Source organism: Dermacentor albipictus, chromosome 6 (genome assembly GCF_038994185.2).
Source record: "Dermacentor albipictus isolate Rhodes 1998 colony chromosome 6, USDA_Dalb.pri_finalv2, whole genome shotgun sequence".
Classification (NCBI taxonomy): Eukaryota; Metazoa; Arthropoda; class Arachnida; order Ixodida; family Ixodidae; genus Dermacentor; species Dermacentor albipictus.
In genome coordinates, this window is record NC_091826.1 from 7,044,438 (window position 1) to 7,060,644 (window position 16,207).

Consider the following 16,207-nt stretch of genomic DNA (forward strand, 5'->3'; position numbering starts at 1 on the left):
TTTTTTTTCTTTCATGCTTTTTTTTGTATCTTTAGAGCAGAGCTCTTAGGCACCTGTAGCTGCGTTTAGCGTGAGGTGTTTCATATAGGCATCCGCAGGACCTAGTGTATACCTTATGGAGCGCATCGTGTCACGCGTTACAGGCAGACAGACCAGGCAAGTAGCTCTAGAATGCTTACGCATCGAAACAGTGATATTAGGCGCTATTCTGGACATTCCGCCATTTTCTTCGATGCGTGACGTAGACGCTACACGAATAAAATGGCGCTGATGGCCCCATTTTGCTTTCGTAACGTGACGCCAACTTGACGGTTTGCCTAAGAAACTGAAATGGGCGCCGAACGTAAGGTTCTCGGTGAAGCAAAACAGTTTTTCTCCGCAGTAAAAATAAAGCAGCTAGCTCAAAGCGCATGATTACTCCGTCGGAAACGCTTCTCGCTTCCGTCGTCTGCTACGTACAAGCCGTCGTCTGATTCATAGCTAGGACGCGTGTCCCCGGGAAATGGAATGAGTCATCGTACGTTGGCGCCCACGCGCTTTTCTTCCTTGAGACAGCATACGCGACCTACCAGTGGTTGTGCGCGCACGTTCTAGGCCACGTTATCACTATCTCGTGAAACGCAAGTGACTCAGCCCGACTCGGCTGGCTGTGAAACGGCCGAATATCACCGATAGCGTTGCGCGCGCCAGATATCCGCGTGCGCGACGCAAGCGCCGGCGCGGCCATCTCTTGTTCAGTTCGCCGGTTACTTGCATCGCGGGAGGAATTTTCAAGGCGCCGCCTTGCGTACATTTCTTTTTTTATACGTTAAAGCGACGCCGTTTTCATAACTTCTGATTGTGCGAAAAGGCATTAATCTTGTTTACAACACAAATGCAGCAGCGAAAAGTGGGCAACGTTGCAGAAAATTTGTAATGTTCAACTAATGCTATTTCGTATAAACGCGTTCTTTTAAAAAATGATGGCCCTAAACACAAATGGCAACACCACCCGAGAACGATGTCAATACTTGAGCACGCGTTATGAACAAAAGATTTTCATGGCGCCAAACGACGGGGAAAATGTGGCGATGCGCATTCCTCTCAGCCGCCATTGCATATGGCTGCTCATTAGCATAATTCACGCGGCTCGTCGCACCACAAGTTATAGCGGAAAATCTCTGCAATGGCGGCCCTGCGCAACGTCACGCAACGTCGAATTGACGTTTACGAAACGGCCCTTCCGGCCTGAAGGAATATGCCTTCCCACAGCATATTCCTTCAGCCAATCAGCAAGCTGACATGGCGCCTATCTTGGATCGCCACCACATATTCGCGAAATCGCAGGTGCATTGCAATGGTTTCTGTACGCTACCGCTCGCTTTCTTTTTGAAGCGCTAACGTCGCAATATAGCTGTGAAGGAGCAAAAAAATGTATTAGTCTATAAACTTTGCAGTCGCACGTTACGCTTCGTCATCTTGATGAACACGCAAAATTGCCATTTGCAAAACTTCCGTTTCCTTTCACAAATTTCAAGGCACGTGGGCTCTCGACAGCCAATCAGAGAGTAAACATGGCGGATAATGGCGGCCGCGCAGCCGCCATGCGTGTCGAGAATAGCGCCCCTACGCTCACGCTTCGGTGCACAGTTACCACTGACTGCAATATCAAACATCGTTATCAATGTGCGCTGGCGATGTGAAGTTCCGCACTTTGTATAAATAGACGTACGGTTGGAGTGCCAACGGTTATTAGAACAGCGTCTTCCTTTCCACTTTGTTTCCGACGGCGGCCGCCACGTATCGCCCATACCAGAGTTCGAGGCTATCTGACACGCGCTCCTATGTTGCCGCTCATATTACTCACGATAGTACGTGCCAAAAGCACAGTCGGATTACGAGCCGCGCCGTAGTGGCGTATTCCGGATTAATTTTGACACCCCGGTGTTCTTTAACGTGTTCCTAAATCTAAGTTCATGGGTGTTTTTATGTTTGGCTCCTGTCGAAATGCCGCGGTCGCGGTCGAACCCGCGACCTCGAGCAATGCCATACCCGCAAGGGCGGTGGGCACAGATGTGTTGATTTGACGTGCGGCCGTTTCCCTACAGTCGCCTGGACGCTACGGAGCTTTAATGCGGCTTTGCGTCCGCAGGCCCTGCGTGAGTTGTCCGCTTGACGAATCTGCACGGTGTTATCCTTCAGAAATAGCAGAAACGTATACGTAGCGTACATTAGGTTGCCCGCAACCGCTGTCTTGTCTATAGTAGTAGGGTTTCCTAGGGCTTCCTTGACATCTCGCGTCGCCTTTCCCCTGTGCGGAAACTGCAAGCGAAAAGTGACGAGGCCACTCTTCTCTCACAGTTCACTCGTTTCGCGACTGCGCCGGTTCTACCCGTTCTTCTCCCTGCCTCCTCTCTACCATTATGTCTACCTCTCCGATGGAATAGGACGTGAGTAGAAGGGTTTCTGCTATGCTTCTGCAGGGGTTGTGGGGGATCACATAATTACAGCTGTCAAGAGGCTAATGTGAAGACGCCTATAGAAAAGTCCAGAGCATTGTGCACATGCGACGCGATCGAAAGGTTCAAATGAGTTTCTCGCGTCGCCTTTCCTCTCTGCCGCGCTCCATCTATTTATATACACGCTCTGAACGACCCGTACCGCGGCGTACGAGAGAGCAGCAGCAGTGGAAAAGTCGAAGGAAGAGGCAAAGAAAGCTTCGCTTTGAAGCACTCAAGTACGCGAGGATGGGTGGTGTCTTGCAACTAACTCTACTGATATTCCCGTATTTATATACATGCCTCGTGTACTGATGTCCAGCGTAAAGAAATCTAAAGCAATTTAGCGCCGAGCAACACATAAATGAAGATAACAAAAAATAGGATAAAATGGCCTGCCCTGTATGCAACCTACCTATGCAACCTAACGCGGACGTGAACAATAATCTAACGCGTCTAAGGACGGCGACAACGAGCTCACTCGATGCTCGCCTAGACTGGTTATTTCTTTGGACCCGATAGTTTCCCGTGTCGTCTACTTCCTTCCAATGATATTCTTGGGGATTCAAGATGCGCTGGCATCAGCAACGTCTTGCAATGTATTTGAAACAGAACAGCGCGGTTTTGACGGGAACAAGTAGGGAGACACGACACGTACGAGCGCTGACTTGCAACGGAAGTTTATTGCTTGGAACGAAGAATATAACGGCTCCAACCAACAGGAAAAACAAAACAAAAACATACATATATTCTCAGTCAATCATACATGCCGCACTGAACAAGGGAGATAACTGTAATCATCATATCCCCCCGCTAAAAATGCCAGTTCCTTGGACGTAATCGATGAGGGGCTACTACCGCATGCGTCTTTTGACCAGGCGATGTGCGCTGCTTCGATGATTTCGCGCGTTAGTTGGTTACTATGTTTACTTAAAACTTGTGTTCGAGCGAAGTCAGGGTGGCAAGCCTTGCTGTCGCAGTCTCTACAGTGGATGCCAAGAGGCCCTTTTACAGTGTTATGCATGCACATTGTTGTTGTGCTCCTTCAGGCGTTCATTAAGGCATCTCCCCGTTTGACCGACATAAAGCCTGCCATATGACAAAGGAATGGCGTAGACAACTTCATCTTTACAAGAGGCGAATTGATTTTCATGTTTGATGTTGCACTCTCTTGGTATGAAATCGGTATTAACCATTTTGCACATCTTCCCAAGCTTATCCGGAGTCGAGAAAACTACTTTGACACATGCTCTGCTTGCTATCTTTTTTATTCTATAGGAGACAGATGGATATACGGCATTACACTGGTTCTTTCTTTTTCCTTTCCCGTCATCGAATCTACCCGCTGTACTTTTCTGTTTTTGCTCAAACTACTGTGGATAGTTTCTGACACTGACACTAGCAGCTGCTTGGGATAACCAGCCTTTACCAGACGATCTGTTTGATGATTGAAGCTATCTTGCATCAAGTGCATGCAAGATTTATTAAGCGCGTTGTGATAGCATGATTTGGCCACGGCTCGTTTAACCAGCTTAGAATGAGATGACGTAAAAGGTAGCAATGGCTTATTGCTTCGTGGTTCGAAAAACCAACACGTGTGATGTTGCATGAATCTGAGTTTGATATCCAAAAATCTGATGACATCATTTTCTTGCACTTCAGTAGTTAATATGAGCGGATGAAGGCACTGAACAAAGGCGTCTGATCTGCGTGAAGACTGTGCCAAATTTTTCCACACTTGTGTCTATAAGAACATGAAAGTCGTCTACATAGCGTAAACACTGTAAAACCTTTGACCCTTTCAATTTATCTTGGAGCCTTCTACCGTTTGGGCTAATAACAAGTCACTAAGCACTCCACGCACGATAGCTTCAATCATCAAACAGATCGTCTGGTAAAGGCTATTTATCCCAAGCAGCTGCTAGTGTCAATGTCAGAAACTATCCTCAGTAGTTTGAGCAAAAACAGAAAAGGACAACGGGTAGATTCGATTACAGGAAAGGCAAAAGAAAAAAACCACTGTAGTGCCTTATATTCATCTGTCTCCCATAGAATAAAAAAGATAGCTAACAGAGCATGTGTCAAAGTAGTTTTCTCGGCTCCGGATAAGCTTGGGAAGATGTGCAAAATGGTTAATACCGATTTCATACCAAGAGAGTGCAACATCAAACATGAAAATCAATTCGTCTCTTGTAAATAGGGAGTTGTCTACGCCATTCCCGTGTCATGTGGCAAGCTTTATGTCGGTCAAATGGGGAGATGCCTTCATGAACGCCTGAAGGAGCACAACAACAATGTGCATAACAATGTAAAAGGGAATCTTGGCATCCACTGTTGAGACTGCGACAGCAAGGCTTGCCACCCTAACTTGACTCGAACACAAGTTTTAAGCAAACATAGTAACCAACTAACGCGTCAAATCGTCGAAGCAGCGCACATCGCCTGGTCAAAAGCCGCATGCGTCAGTAGCCCCTCCTTATCGATTACGTTCAAGGAACTGACATTTTAGCGGGGTGGGCGGGGGACATAATGATTACAGGTATCGGCCTTGTTCAGTGCGGCATGTATGATTGACTGGGAATGTGTTTTTTGGTTTCTCCTGTTGGTTGGAGCTGTTATATATTTTTCGTTCCAAGCAATAAACTTCCGTTGCAAGTCAGCGCTCGTCCGTGTCGTGTCTCCCTCCTTGTCCCCGCCGAAACCGCGCTGTTCTGTTTCAAATATGGCTCACCAACTCGCCCGTTCTTGCAGTGTAGAGCCGCTGCGCACGTTGTTGCCCCTCTCGCTTGCATGTCCGCTTGTTTGTCACATGCGCGTACTTCTTGCCTCAGGAAAGCGGGTTCGCGTAGGTTGCACACGTATGCATAAAACAAGCTTGTTTCCGTGCTTGACTTGGCACGGATCTACACGTTGCTTTGCACAGGCGTTACAACATGTCGGGAGCTAAAACACGGCTCGACACGTCCGCCTTTTCCTCGACCCTTTGAGCATGTGCGAGAGGTCGCGCATATATGAAATAACGGACAACCTTCTTTTGTGACCTCCTACATGCTGTTTATTATGTTGACCTTGATTCACGCTTTTTATATCTTTCACGAGACATTCCGAGGAGGTTGGTCATAAACGTGCCGACGGCAACGTGATCGTCAAGGTGTTCCTTTCTCTCCCCCCCCCCCTTTTTTTTTTAGCAGAGACCTGTAGTGCAACATTAGAACATTTCTAGCGCGTCAAGTACGGAACCAATCGGTGTGCGATCCACCCAACGGCTATTCGTACCACCAGCCATCAACAGGTTCCAACAATGGCAGCAGCCATCTGTCCGACGCGCTGTACACGTCGTATCGTATGCCTCGATGTATAACATCTCTCCTGCTTTAAGAGCGAAACAGATTTGCGCAGGAACTACACTTCACGACTAGTTGTGCCAACAACCGCACCCAACAGGTTCTCAACAAATTTCGCTCGATTCCAACACAGGGTGTCTACCAAGTTGATTTTTCCAAATTCCCTGAGTTTTCCAGGTTTTCGCTGAGTGCCTTTGCGAAATTCCTTGAATGACACAGAACTTAGTTTTATGTCAAGACGGGCTGACACCATGTCGCCCAATGCTGTCACTGTCTAGTAAGCATCTAAAAAATAAAAAAAAAGACTTAATCCAGTTTTAATAGTAAGGAGCAGTGTTTATTTTATTCAAAAATGAAACAGAAGGGACGGGTTAGCGAAATGCAGAGCGAATAAAACATCTCCAAAAATAATGGTAATACCTATTGCAAGACGAGTCGAACATTCTCAAATACAATTAAAAATGAGATGCATATCGAAGCAAATATTTCCGAACATGAGCTATTTCTATCAATTGATAGCAAACTCATTGGTATGAGGCCCAAACTTTGTCACAAGTGAGATTCTCTCTTAACAGCTGGTAAGTCAACCTCAACTGTCCTGGGACTCCTGACATACTCTCAGCCTGCGCAAAACGCCTCAGTGTTGCATTTCACTGCTTTAAAGAGTTTATGTTGGTTTGGAAGAGGGACACCTGCATCTCGGCGTCAGCCAACACTTTGCTTTTTGAGCTCGAGCTCTTTCTAAGAAGCGGTAGCACACTTCCTTTCCCATTCATTCCTCACTGCGTCGGTCCTTCCTGTTCTCGTCATTCTTCTGCCGCGAGTTCGCCTCACGGACCATTTGAAGCATCCTCATAGTCAGTTGTACAGTCAACGTCCGATTTTTCGGACTTCCTAGGGGCCGTGAAACCGTGCGAAAAATCGGGCAGTTCGAAAAAATGGGTGCATGTCTCTTACTGCCCTTCAATGCTCAAATCGCTACAGGCATATCCGAAAAAGTTCTGAAGGCCTGTCAGTACACTTATTAGGCATATTGGTGCTCGTACTGTGACAGGAGATGGCGGGTGCGTGCGTGTATAATTCAGGGATACATACTGTGTCCCGTGACAACTGCCCCTTTCCACGGGTGTTAAGCTTCACTGCAACACTTTCACGTATGCTTCGCCGCGTAATGATGCTGTACTGAGGCGAAGCTGACTTTCGAGAACCGGCATTATGTAACGCGTTGTGCTTAAATGAGGGGCTTTAGTTGTGCTTTCCTCACGTCGAAGCCAATCCCAAGGACCACAAAGAGGGAGTTGGCGCCATTGCTGACAGAGGCGAATCCTTTCAAGCAAAACACGGCACCGAACGGCAAGAAGATCAATACCGAACGCCGAAACAGCTAGGCCTATCGTTGCCCAATGGTGGCTACGGCTGGCAGCGGATCTGCGTGCGAGAGTGCCGTGCGAGGCGGCGAGATAATCAAAATGGTGGCGGTGGTGCCGTTTGGGACCTGCGCTCACGGGAAAAAGTCCGGAAAATCGGACTGCGAAGAATTCTTGCACCCGAAATTTCAGACGTTGTTTACATTGACTCTGTGGTGCCGCGAAGCTGCCCGAATTGTCGGACGTCCAAAAAGTCTGTCGTTGACTGTACACCGGGCAACTCCTCCAGCCGACTACAAGGCGTCAAAAACGATTCGTCGCTATTCATCTCTGTTACTTGAGCCAGCATTCCCGCGACTTTTGGTTCCCTTTCAATAAAGTTACAGCTAATTTTCCCTGATAGAAGTGCAAATTCCCTAAGTATTTCCAGACTATTTAAAATCCCTGAGAATTCCAGGTTTTCCCGGCTGGTAGACACCCTGCAACAGTACAGGCGTAGCCATCTTTTTGTTGCGTCGACAGATGTCACCACCCGTAGCACTGCTGTTGTCGGATACGTATCGGCTATAGTATGTACACTCGACTGAAGTTGGATGCCGGAGGCGGGCAGTGGCAGGGCAGGTCTTTCTCAACACACGTTCACGCGACACGAGGCTCACCGCGAGTGCGTCGGGTACTGCGATCGTGGCGACACCACCGCGGCCGATCTCCTCGCACTGGTGGCAGAAGCACAGGAACAGCGTGTCCAGCGTCATCTCGTACACCGAGAGGAAGCAGTGCGCCACCAGGAACGAGCCCAGGGCCCCCGCGGTCAGGGGAACCCACTGGCCCCAGAGCAGGTGGCCCACCTTGTCCTGAAAGCAGGAAAGGAACCGCTTGGCCCCGACGCCCCACGTGAATGATATACATTTCGGTGCGAGGGCATAGACCACCTCCGCCGCCTGCGCGCTTTTGCTGACCGAACGCAGCCAAGTATAGAACGCCTTAACTGCGCCTCGTGGACGACGGTGATCCACCAAAGAACACAAGTCCCGGCACCAACGGGGAGACATGTTACGTGAGCCCGTCCCAAGCTTTCAATCCCACGATTGCCACAGTGCACGGCGTTACAGTGTGCGCAGAAAGTATGGTGGCCTATTGGAGAGCGACTGCAAGAATTTTCCGGAAGGATGGAGTAAGGCCATTACGACGTCCTTAAATTTCTCGCCCCCTTAACGCTAGTTTCTCATCCCTCTACTTTGCGACGCAGTACCCCGTACAGGTAAAGAATGGCCAAAATGAGGCAGTGGCTTCGCAGCACGTTGCGTCTGCATTCACCGAGAAACACGGATTGCTATGCGCCCAGTAGCTGCGATCTCACCTGAGTGAGCTTTTGTCCAGCGAGCGTGGTGCCGACGACTACGGCAGCCTTGGCCAGCAGCAGCACGAAGTCGCCGACGCAGTTGACGGTCGCCACGCGCAGGGCGTTGCGCGACAGCAGCTGCCAGGCCTCGCGCGCCGCCCGGCACAGGCTGTGGCCGCGGGCCGCTGTGACGCGGGAAGTGTGTGATGCTTGCCATCATTTCATACACTATAGCGCGAGTTACACATGCGCAGTGCGTGCACGCGTAAGCACGCGTACGCCGTGTGTACAGCCTCCCGCAATTATGACTGGATAAGCTGGCGCCTCCGTGGGCGTGACGTGGTATGAGGGATCACGTGGGCGCGTCGGCGGCTTCCGCAGCGCCGAAGCGAGCTGAAAACGAAGTCCCACCTGCGCTGCGGTTCTGATTAGGCGGGAAGGTTTTCCTGATTCGGGTGTGTGCTTGACAACACTTGCAAGCCTTATAATCGGTAGTGACTGCCTTTAAAGGCGTCCAACATAGTAGTGCACTCATAGGTGCCGCAGTGCCGGACGTACACAACAGAACCCCAGTGTAAGCCTTCACACGTACCCGCAGAACAAGTAGATGCGTGGAGCTTGGATCGCGAAACATAGATCCGGCAAGCAGCCATCGGCTACAACTCGGGTGTGCAGCAAGCACTTCTGCGAGGAAGATTTCTGATCGGGGTTGCGATGTTGGGTGAGTAGCAGAAAGGCGCGCACTTTGGTCTATGAACTTGTTGATGCTAGATACTGGCAAGTTCACTGGAATGACAAGGAAACGGTATAAAGTGCATTAAAAAAAGAATGGCATATGTCCATTCCTGTGTACCACCAAACAATGAAATGTACTGGACTTTGAAAAAAGAAAGCAGCGGGTAGTTGCTCGCTGGGAAGACCGATAAACATACAGTGCGGCGCAACTTGCGAATTAACTGTATTTAAACGTCCAATACTTTAGAAGAAAAAAAGGAGATCGAATTAATCGTCGCGACGGGACATCACTAGTCGCCGTCGTAGGCGTAGAAGTCCCTAGCTATAACGAATTTATTTTTTAACAGCTCTGAGAGTATCCATGCAAGCATGGTTGCTTTTGTACTATCATATTCTGCGGCCTAAAGCTCGCGCCACGGTGCGAAAGTGAAACATTTTGCGCGGACATGTATGCAGACGCGCAGTCGGTCACCGCGTGCCCGTGGGATCGCTGCATTGAGGCTTCGTTCTGTTATGATCCATTAGGCTTGGCTATACAGAGAGCCCACTATAAGAACATATTCCACATGCCGACTTTAAGTTTCACGCAAGAAGCCGGTTCGAGAGACTCCATCGCGGCGACCGCGCGTATAGTTGGCGTTCTGACAGATTAAAAAAAAAAAAAACTTCCTTCGTTTTGAGAGTACCTACAGAAATGTCCAAACCTATATGAGGAGCGCGCCGCGTGATCCCTCATTCTATGCAAGCGAGGCGATTCCGACAGATGGCGACTGCGTAAGTCCTCGCCCCCAATACTGCAGTAACTCGAGACCGCGCTAGGGCACCGTAAGACCGCAAGCCATGTCAGCACCTTACGGTGGCAGCAATCTGCGACACGTACCGGCAGTAGCACGCGCACAAAACTTGTCCAGTGCGAGCGTCGTTGGGTGCACGCCTTCGGGAGGAAACGCTCGGTGGGCGCGTGGCGCGTGCGGATGACTTAGTTTTTGTTACCGTTCTTTTTTTTCTGATTTTTCTGGCGCATGCGCAGGCTGCAGTAATACGAAAGGAAAATGAAACGCCCGTCGGCAGATATCGCACATCGTAGTCGTGCACGTGTTTCTTTTTACCCCGGTTTCGTTTCATCTTTCATTATTATTATTATTATTATTATTATTATTATTATTATTATTATTATTATTATTATTATTTGCAAGATGCACGATCAGACACACTATGCTAAGGCGTGCGTCGTCTTGAAGGGAACAGCCCAGCAGGCGACACCCGTACTACTTTGTGCGCCTGCGCGTGTACTATAGACAAGAACGGCACCGAGAGCGGCGCTGCTGCGCCGGCGTTGAGAGCGCCGCATGCGAAGAAAAATTCTATTCGCGGGTGGTACCCCTCTCCCATCTCTCGTTCGTGCCGCCTTGATTGCCACCTGCACTGCGCGTGTTTGGGCACGTTTCGCGCCGCGCGCGGTGTGTGCGCGTGGACATTTCCTTCGAAGGGCGGTGTACAGTCTGTTTCACATTTAGGGGAAAACTCGAAGCGCATTGCATCGCGATGCGGCGAGCGCTTGAGTCAGGCGGCGGCAGCAGCTCGCGCAGATGCTCGAGGGGCGGGATCTTGAACGGCGTCGTCTGCTACGGCGGCGCGCGCTGGCCGCATTGTCGAGAAACTTTCTACTGTCAGGTGCAGGACGCCGATCACATCGTTACTGCGTGAAATGAGCCGGTATTCTTTGCTAAGCGTTGCACGACGCCCACTGATACGCCTCGAATGTAAGTTCATCGCTGCATGGCAGTCATAGACGACGTACTGATTCCATACATTCTTGACGGCCCGTTTCTGGAAGGCGACTATATATATTCTAACGCGATAGGACGCCGATCCACACTGCTCGTGCTGTGCAAGAACTGCTAGAAGAGCGCGCAGTCACTCTCTTGGAGCGGCCGCCTCAATCCCCGGGCGCCAACATCATTTAAAAATGTCTGGGGCTCGTTGAAAGTATCGCTGGCGCAACATCCCCTCTATCAGTCGCCCGAGGATAGGCTTCGTTCCACCGTCGTCAGCGACTGAGACGTGCAGCGAATGAACACATCCCTGATCAAGTCATTCTACACTTCACTGCTTTCCAGGATGAGCGCTGTCATCGCTGCCGCTGGGGACATGACGAGATACTAACTGAAGTTCCGAGCGTGACGTGTCCAATTCCCCACCGGCGGGCAGGGTCTGTCTGGTGTAGCGAATGATTGTCGAGAAAAATCACTTCCAGCTCATTGTCTAAACCTAAAACGTTCATTTAATCGTGTCCGTTTGTTTCACCGTGTTCGACTCCCATTGTTGAGTGCTTTGTTTTCCTTTCGAGTCAAACAGAGACTGAGCACGTTGCGCGCACATCTTGGTGCGTTTTGTCGCTGCTCATTACGGTAGCACACACAGTGAAGAAATATACGTGCACACGCTCAGTACTCCGGCCTTTCGAAAGAACAAATGAACCATGTTGTCAAAAGAAGTTTGTGGAACTCCATTATCCCCAATGAAGGATCAGAGTGGGGCGACGCACAACATTTAGTAAAGAATATCAGCTCAGTTCCTGCAGTACCGATGAAATCGGTGCACTGCCCCTGACAGTACCACGCTTCCTGAAAATGCGGCCAGCGCGCGCCGCCGTAGCAGACGACGCAGATCACGACACTGCCCCTCAAGCGCGTGCGCCTGCTCGAGCTGCTGCCGCCGCACGACTCCATTGCTTGCCGCATCGCGACGCAATACGTTCCGAGTTTTCCCCCTAGTGTGAAACAAACTGCACACGCTATATTTGACTTTAAGAAGATCGGTACGCTTGACGATTATTTTTATGGCTGCAATGCGGCGAAAGGGCAGCGTCTGCTTAACCATGTAAGGGACGCTGAGCAGGTAATTGGAAACGACATCGTATGTGCCGCCGGAAAAATCGTCAGCACATACGATGCGGCACATACATACGGCACCTACGAGCTAAAGTCATTTTTGCAGTTTCTCACATTATGTTTGCTACAAATCCGTGTTGTCTCTGATGGCGACAACGGACTTCTATCGACACTGTGCGGAAATAAACAAGATATATCGCTGCATAGCACAAGTACGACATGCGCACACAACTTTAACTAGTACGTCCCCTACAATATGGAATAGAGGCAGCAATGTAGACAGCTTGGTCATTTTTTAACAGCACTCAAGAGACGGAAGTTGAAAGTATTATTAATCATTCCTGCTTCAGCAATGCAGGCGCGACCAAGACGCGGGTGTGTATCGTCCAGTAACCCGATCGATCGGTGCAGTGGTGAAGCGGGAATGAACTCCGGTAATGTTCAATGCATCATGCACATATTGAATTTCTCGGCACGCGTGAACTTCGGCCACTGCTAGCGCATACAACAGACGTGGTTTCCATTCTTAGACAGCGCACACACAAACGAAACACGAGAAAGAAGACAGGACAAGCGCTCGTTTAACTTAAAGTTTTTATATGAATAAAAGGATTATGTACCGAGTAAATAATAATTTCACGTGGGTTACACATAGAAACCGTCATACACTCAGGAGTGATCAATGAACGAGCTCGCTTCGTTTGCCAGATGTTTACTTCGCTCGGCGCACCGCAGTAATCCATGTCTGTCGTCTGCTTCTTTCGTACCATTTTCTTGTGAATCGGCAGAATTTCACTGGTGGCATCAACCTTTTCATGTTTACATTGCTGTCGTGACAGTTCACAACACAATCATAATTTCCGGTCATCCGAAGAGGCGCCGTCGCAAACAAGAGACGTTTCGCGCGCAGCGCGAACTGAACGCGGGCGCGACCGTGAAGGGAAGCGGCGACGAAAACCTACACCCGTTGGAGATGAAATCGCTCCGCCAGGGGAGAAACGAGCGCTGGCGTCTAGGATGAAATAAAGCCCGGATGAAACTTGGCGTGCGGTCGTCTATACTGCGGGTCTCGCAGATCGCGGCGCTGACTTATATCGTGCGGTCGACGCTCGCGCGATATACAGTTGAAAATGCGGGAGGCTGTACGTAAACAGTGCAACACGGTCGTTGTGAACGCAAACGCAGCAAGTGCGGGTCTCTTCGTTCGCCCCGCGGTTCGTTCATTCGAGGGCGTCGGGGGCGGCGCGAGCACCCACCGAGCATGACGAAGGCGTTCCTGTTGAGGAACCTGAGCGCCGCGACGCAGCCGCACGACGGGGCGAGGCAGCAGCAGCAGCGGGCGCCGGGCCGGCGGCACCGGCGGCCGGCGAGCCTGCAGGCGAGCCTCAGCACGCGCGCCGCGGCCACCAGCAGCGAGCCCAGCAGCACGGAGCCCAGGTGGTAGCGCACCAGCCGCCACAGGCTCGAGCACTGCGCCCACCGGCGGGCCGGCGCCGGCCTGCGAACAGGAGGAGGGGGGGGAGGGCTCGGAAACCGGGATGCACCGACGGGAATGGACTTTCGTCGGTGACGAGATTTCTCTTTAATCGGGCAGTGCGCGAATGTATATGCTTTCTTTAGGCCAGGACCGGTCTACGTCGGGGCAAAGTCAGCGTGCTCGAGCACGCAGGCTATATAAGGTGCGCTCTAAGCTCGTTAATGAACTCCAAGTGCTCCACTTGTCGTTTCACGTGATGACGTTATAAACGCTCGCGAGGCCAGCGCTCGGGCGTGCGAGCACCAATTTGCGAATGTTCGCCCCCGAATTGCGGCGCCAAGAGCATCGCACGCGTAATGCGAAGGCGCGGGTTCGTATCCCACCTGCGGCCAGTTGTTTGTTCATCCACTTTCGTTTCCGTATTTATTTATCCTTTCGTCATTTTAATTAAGAAGTGCAGCTAATTTCCCCTATGCTGTCGATGGTGTCGTTGTTTCTTCGTTTCTTATGATATGACTTATAAAAATCGGGCCCCTCGGTTTCCTTTCTTCTCGTTCGTGTGTCCCAGATAATTTTAGCCAGTGCTTAAATATATGCGAATGTCACGTAGCCTGACAAAAGCGAGGTAACGTTGTTTGGCCGTCGCTTGGAGATACTCAAATTATGTTTAATTCTGTCGGATTACGTAATTAGCCTTAATCAACTTCTCAATCATTACATTTGAATGAAAAGTGTCGGATAAGAAAATTGCAGATCGTGAAAGACTGCCGATACGGCTATCTGTTGCTCGATGCGTGCCGCAGCGTTTTTTCCTGCCCGCGAACGCGCGCAGGGCGCCTCGAGCGGCCATTCGCGCGGCAATTCTGCGTGCATTTGCGGGCTTCTTACGTGCTCCGAAAAACACTTTTATATGGCACGTATTGAGCAACAGAAATCTGTATCGGCAGTTTTTCATGTCGCTGAACAATTTTCTCGTTGACACTTTTCATCTAACTATAATATTCTAGAAGCTGATTAATTAATACTAATTATCTAATTAGGCGGAATGAAAAGAAAATCTTGAGTATCTCCAAGCGACGGCAAACATTACCTTGGTTCTGTACAGCTACGTGGCATTTTTAAACTCTGGCTATAGTTAGCTGGGACACCCTGTATATACATACCTCACACTCGTAACGTCGTTTTGGCACGTAAAACCCTAGAATATTGTGCGGATGGTTGGGTGGGTAGTTTTACGTTCCAAAACCATCTCACGATTATGAGGCAAGCCGCGTGGTGACTGACTCCGCATTAATTTTGACCAGCTGGGAGTAAAGTGCACCCAGTGGGCGGTAAACCATACAGGCGTTTTGTTTTTGTTCTTGTTTTTTTTTTGCATTTCGCCCCCATCGATCGAGTGCGGCGGCCGGCATTTGATCCGGCGACGTCGGACTTTGCAGCGCAACTCCGTAAGTGCATGGGTATTCTACAACGCTCATATGGCTCCACTCCTCGAGAACGTGGACAGCAGCTCCGCCGATCCACGGAAGGGGTCACTGGGCCTCATTGACGGCCCCACTGCAATGCTCGAGAAGCGTCGGAAGAGTGGACGAAGAGGGTTGTTCGTTTGATACCTGCAGAAGTACCAATCGGCCGCGGCGCCTGCCACCACGACTTCTTGGCAGCTGACAGCCAGTTGGAGCAGCCAACCCACGACCAGGGCCAGGTACCAGGGCCCGAGACGAAGCAGCGAGTCCCGTTTCAGCAGCACCGTCACGTGACCGCCGCTGTCGTCGTCTGCGCCCCTGGCGACCGCCGCGTCGCCCGCCGTGAGCAGCACGAGCATCGCCGCCGCGCCGGCCACCGCCGTCGCCGCGCAGAAGCACAGCGTCTGCGTCGAGAATCGACAGGCGCTCGTCGTTGCTGCTTCGATGCAGATGCGAGCCTCGGCGTATTCGCATGCTAACCGAATCTGTTGTTGCCGCAGTTAACGGGGGCCCTACATAAAGTTCGGACACCGTGGATGTATGCGAAGGTTCCTAAATGGTATTGCATCCCCGATTACTCGGCAAAATCTTATAATTCAATTTTCACCTGTTGGTAAGCGACAAGCGTCGGTAGCTAAGCAGTGCCATAGTGCCACCTTCAGAGTTGGTGGCTGCTCGTCTTTGTGACGAAAAACAAGACGGACGCGGTGGGAGGTGGTGGCTACACGTGCAGGCGGGTTCAGCCGGACAAGCCGGTGGTTGCTTCGCACACTGCGCGTCTCTTACGCAAGCAAAAGTCGCCACGAGTGAACCGGTGCTACGGCACAGATGCGCGAGTCCCATGCGTCTCGCAGGAAAGAAGTATGCGCGAGCTGTGGGCAGCCTTTCCAGAAGCTAAACACACATGAAAGACCTTTCTTTCGCACGTCGTATCTTTTTTTTTTTTTTAAGATGCGCAATAATGTTTTTGCATCCCACTCAATATTCGTGAAATGTGCAGCGATATACTTTAGTAGGACGTTCTTGAGGGTTAGTTGGTTCGCTGACCTCGTTTTTCGCGCAGTTTTAACCTACCTTCAATGCAGCGGTATAAACGAGCATGCCA

At 50.5% G+C, this 16,207-nt stretch overlaps 1 protein-coding gene across 1 annotated transcript in view; it reads right to left on the minus strand.

Annotated features, from left to right (window-relative positions):
* The window catches only part of LOC135901407 (choline transporter-like protein 1), a 96,439-nt gene that overhangs the window by 24,688 nt on the left and 55,544 nt on the right, over positions 1-16,207 (minus strand). The window contains exons 12-15 of the mRNA XM_070539841.1: positions 15,250-15,506; positions 13,416-13,657; positions 8,549-8,715; positions 7,848-8,042 (exon numbers count right to left, since the gene is read on the minus strand). Of these exons, the coding sequence (XP_070395942.1) occupies positions 7,848-8,042; positions 8,549-8,715; positions 13,416-13,657; positions 15,250-15,506 (861 nt within the window). The remainder of the gene's footprint in view (positions 1-7,847; positions 8,043-8,548; positions 8,716-13,415; positions 13,658-15,249; positions 15,507-16,207) is intronic.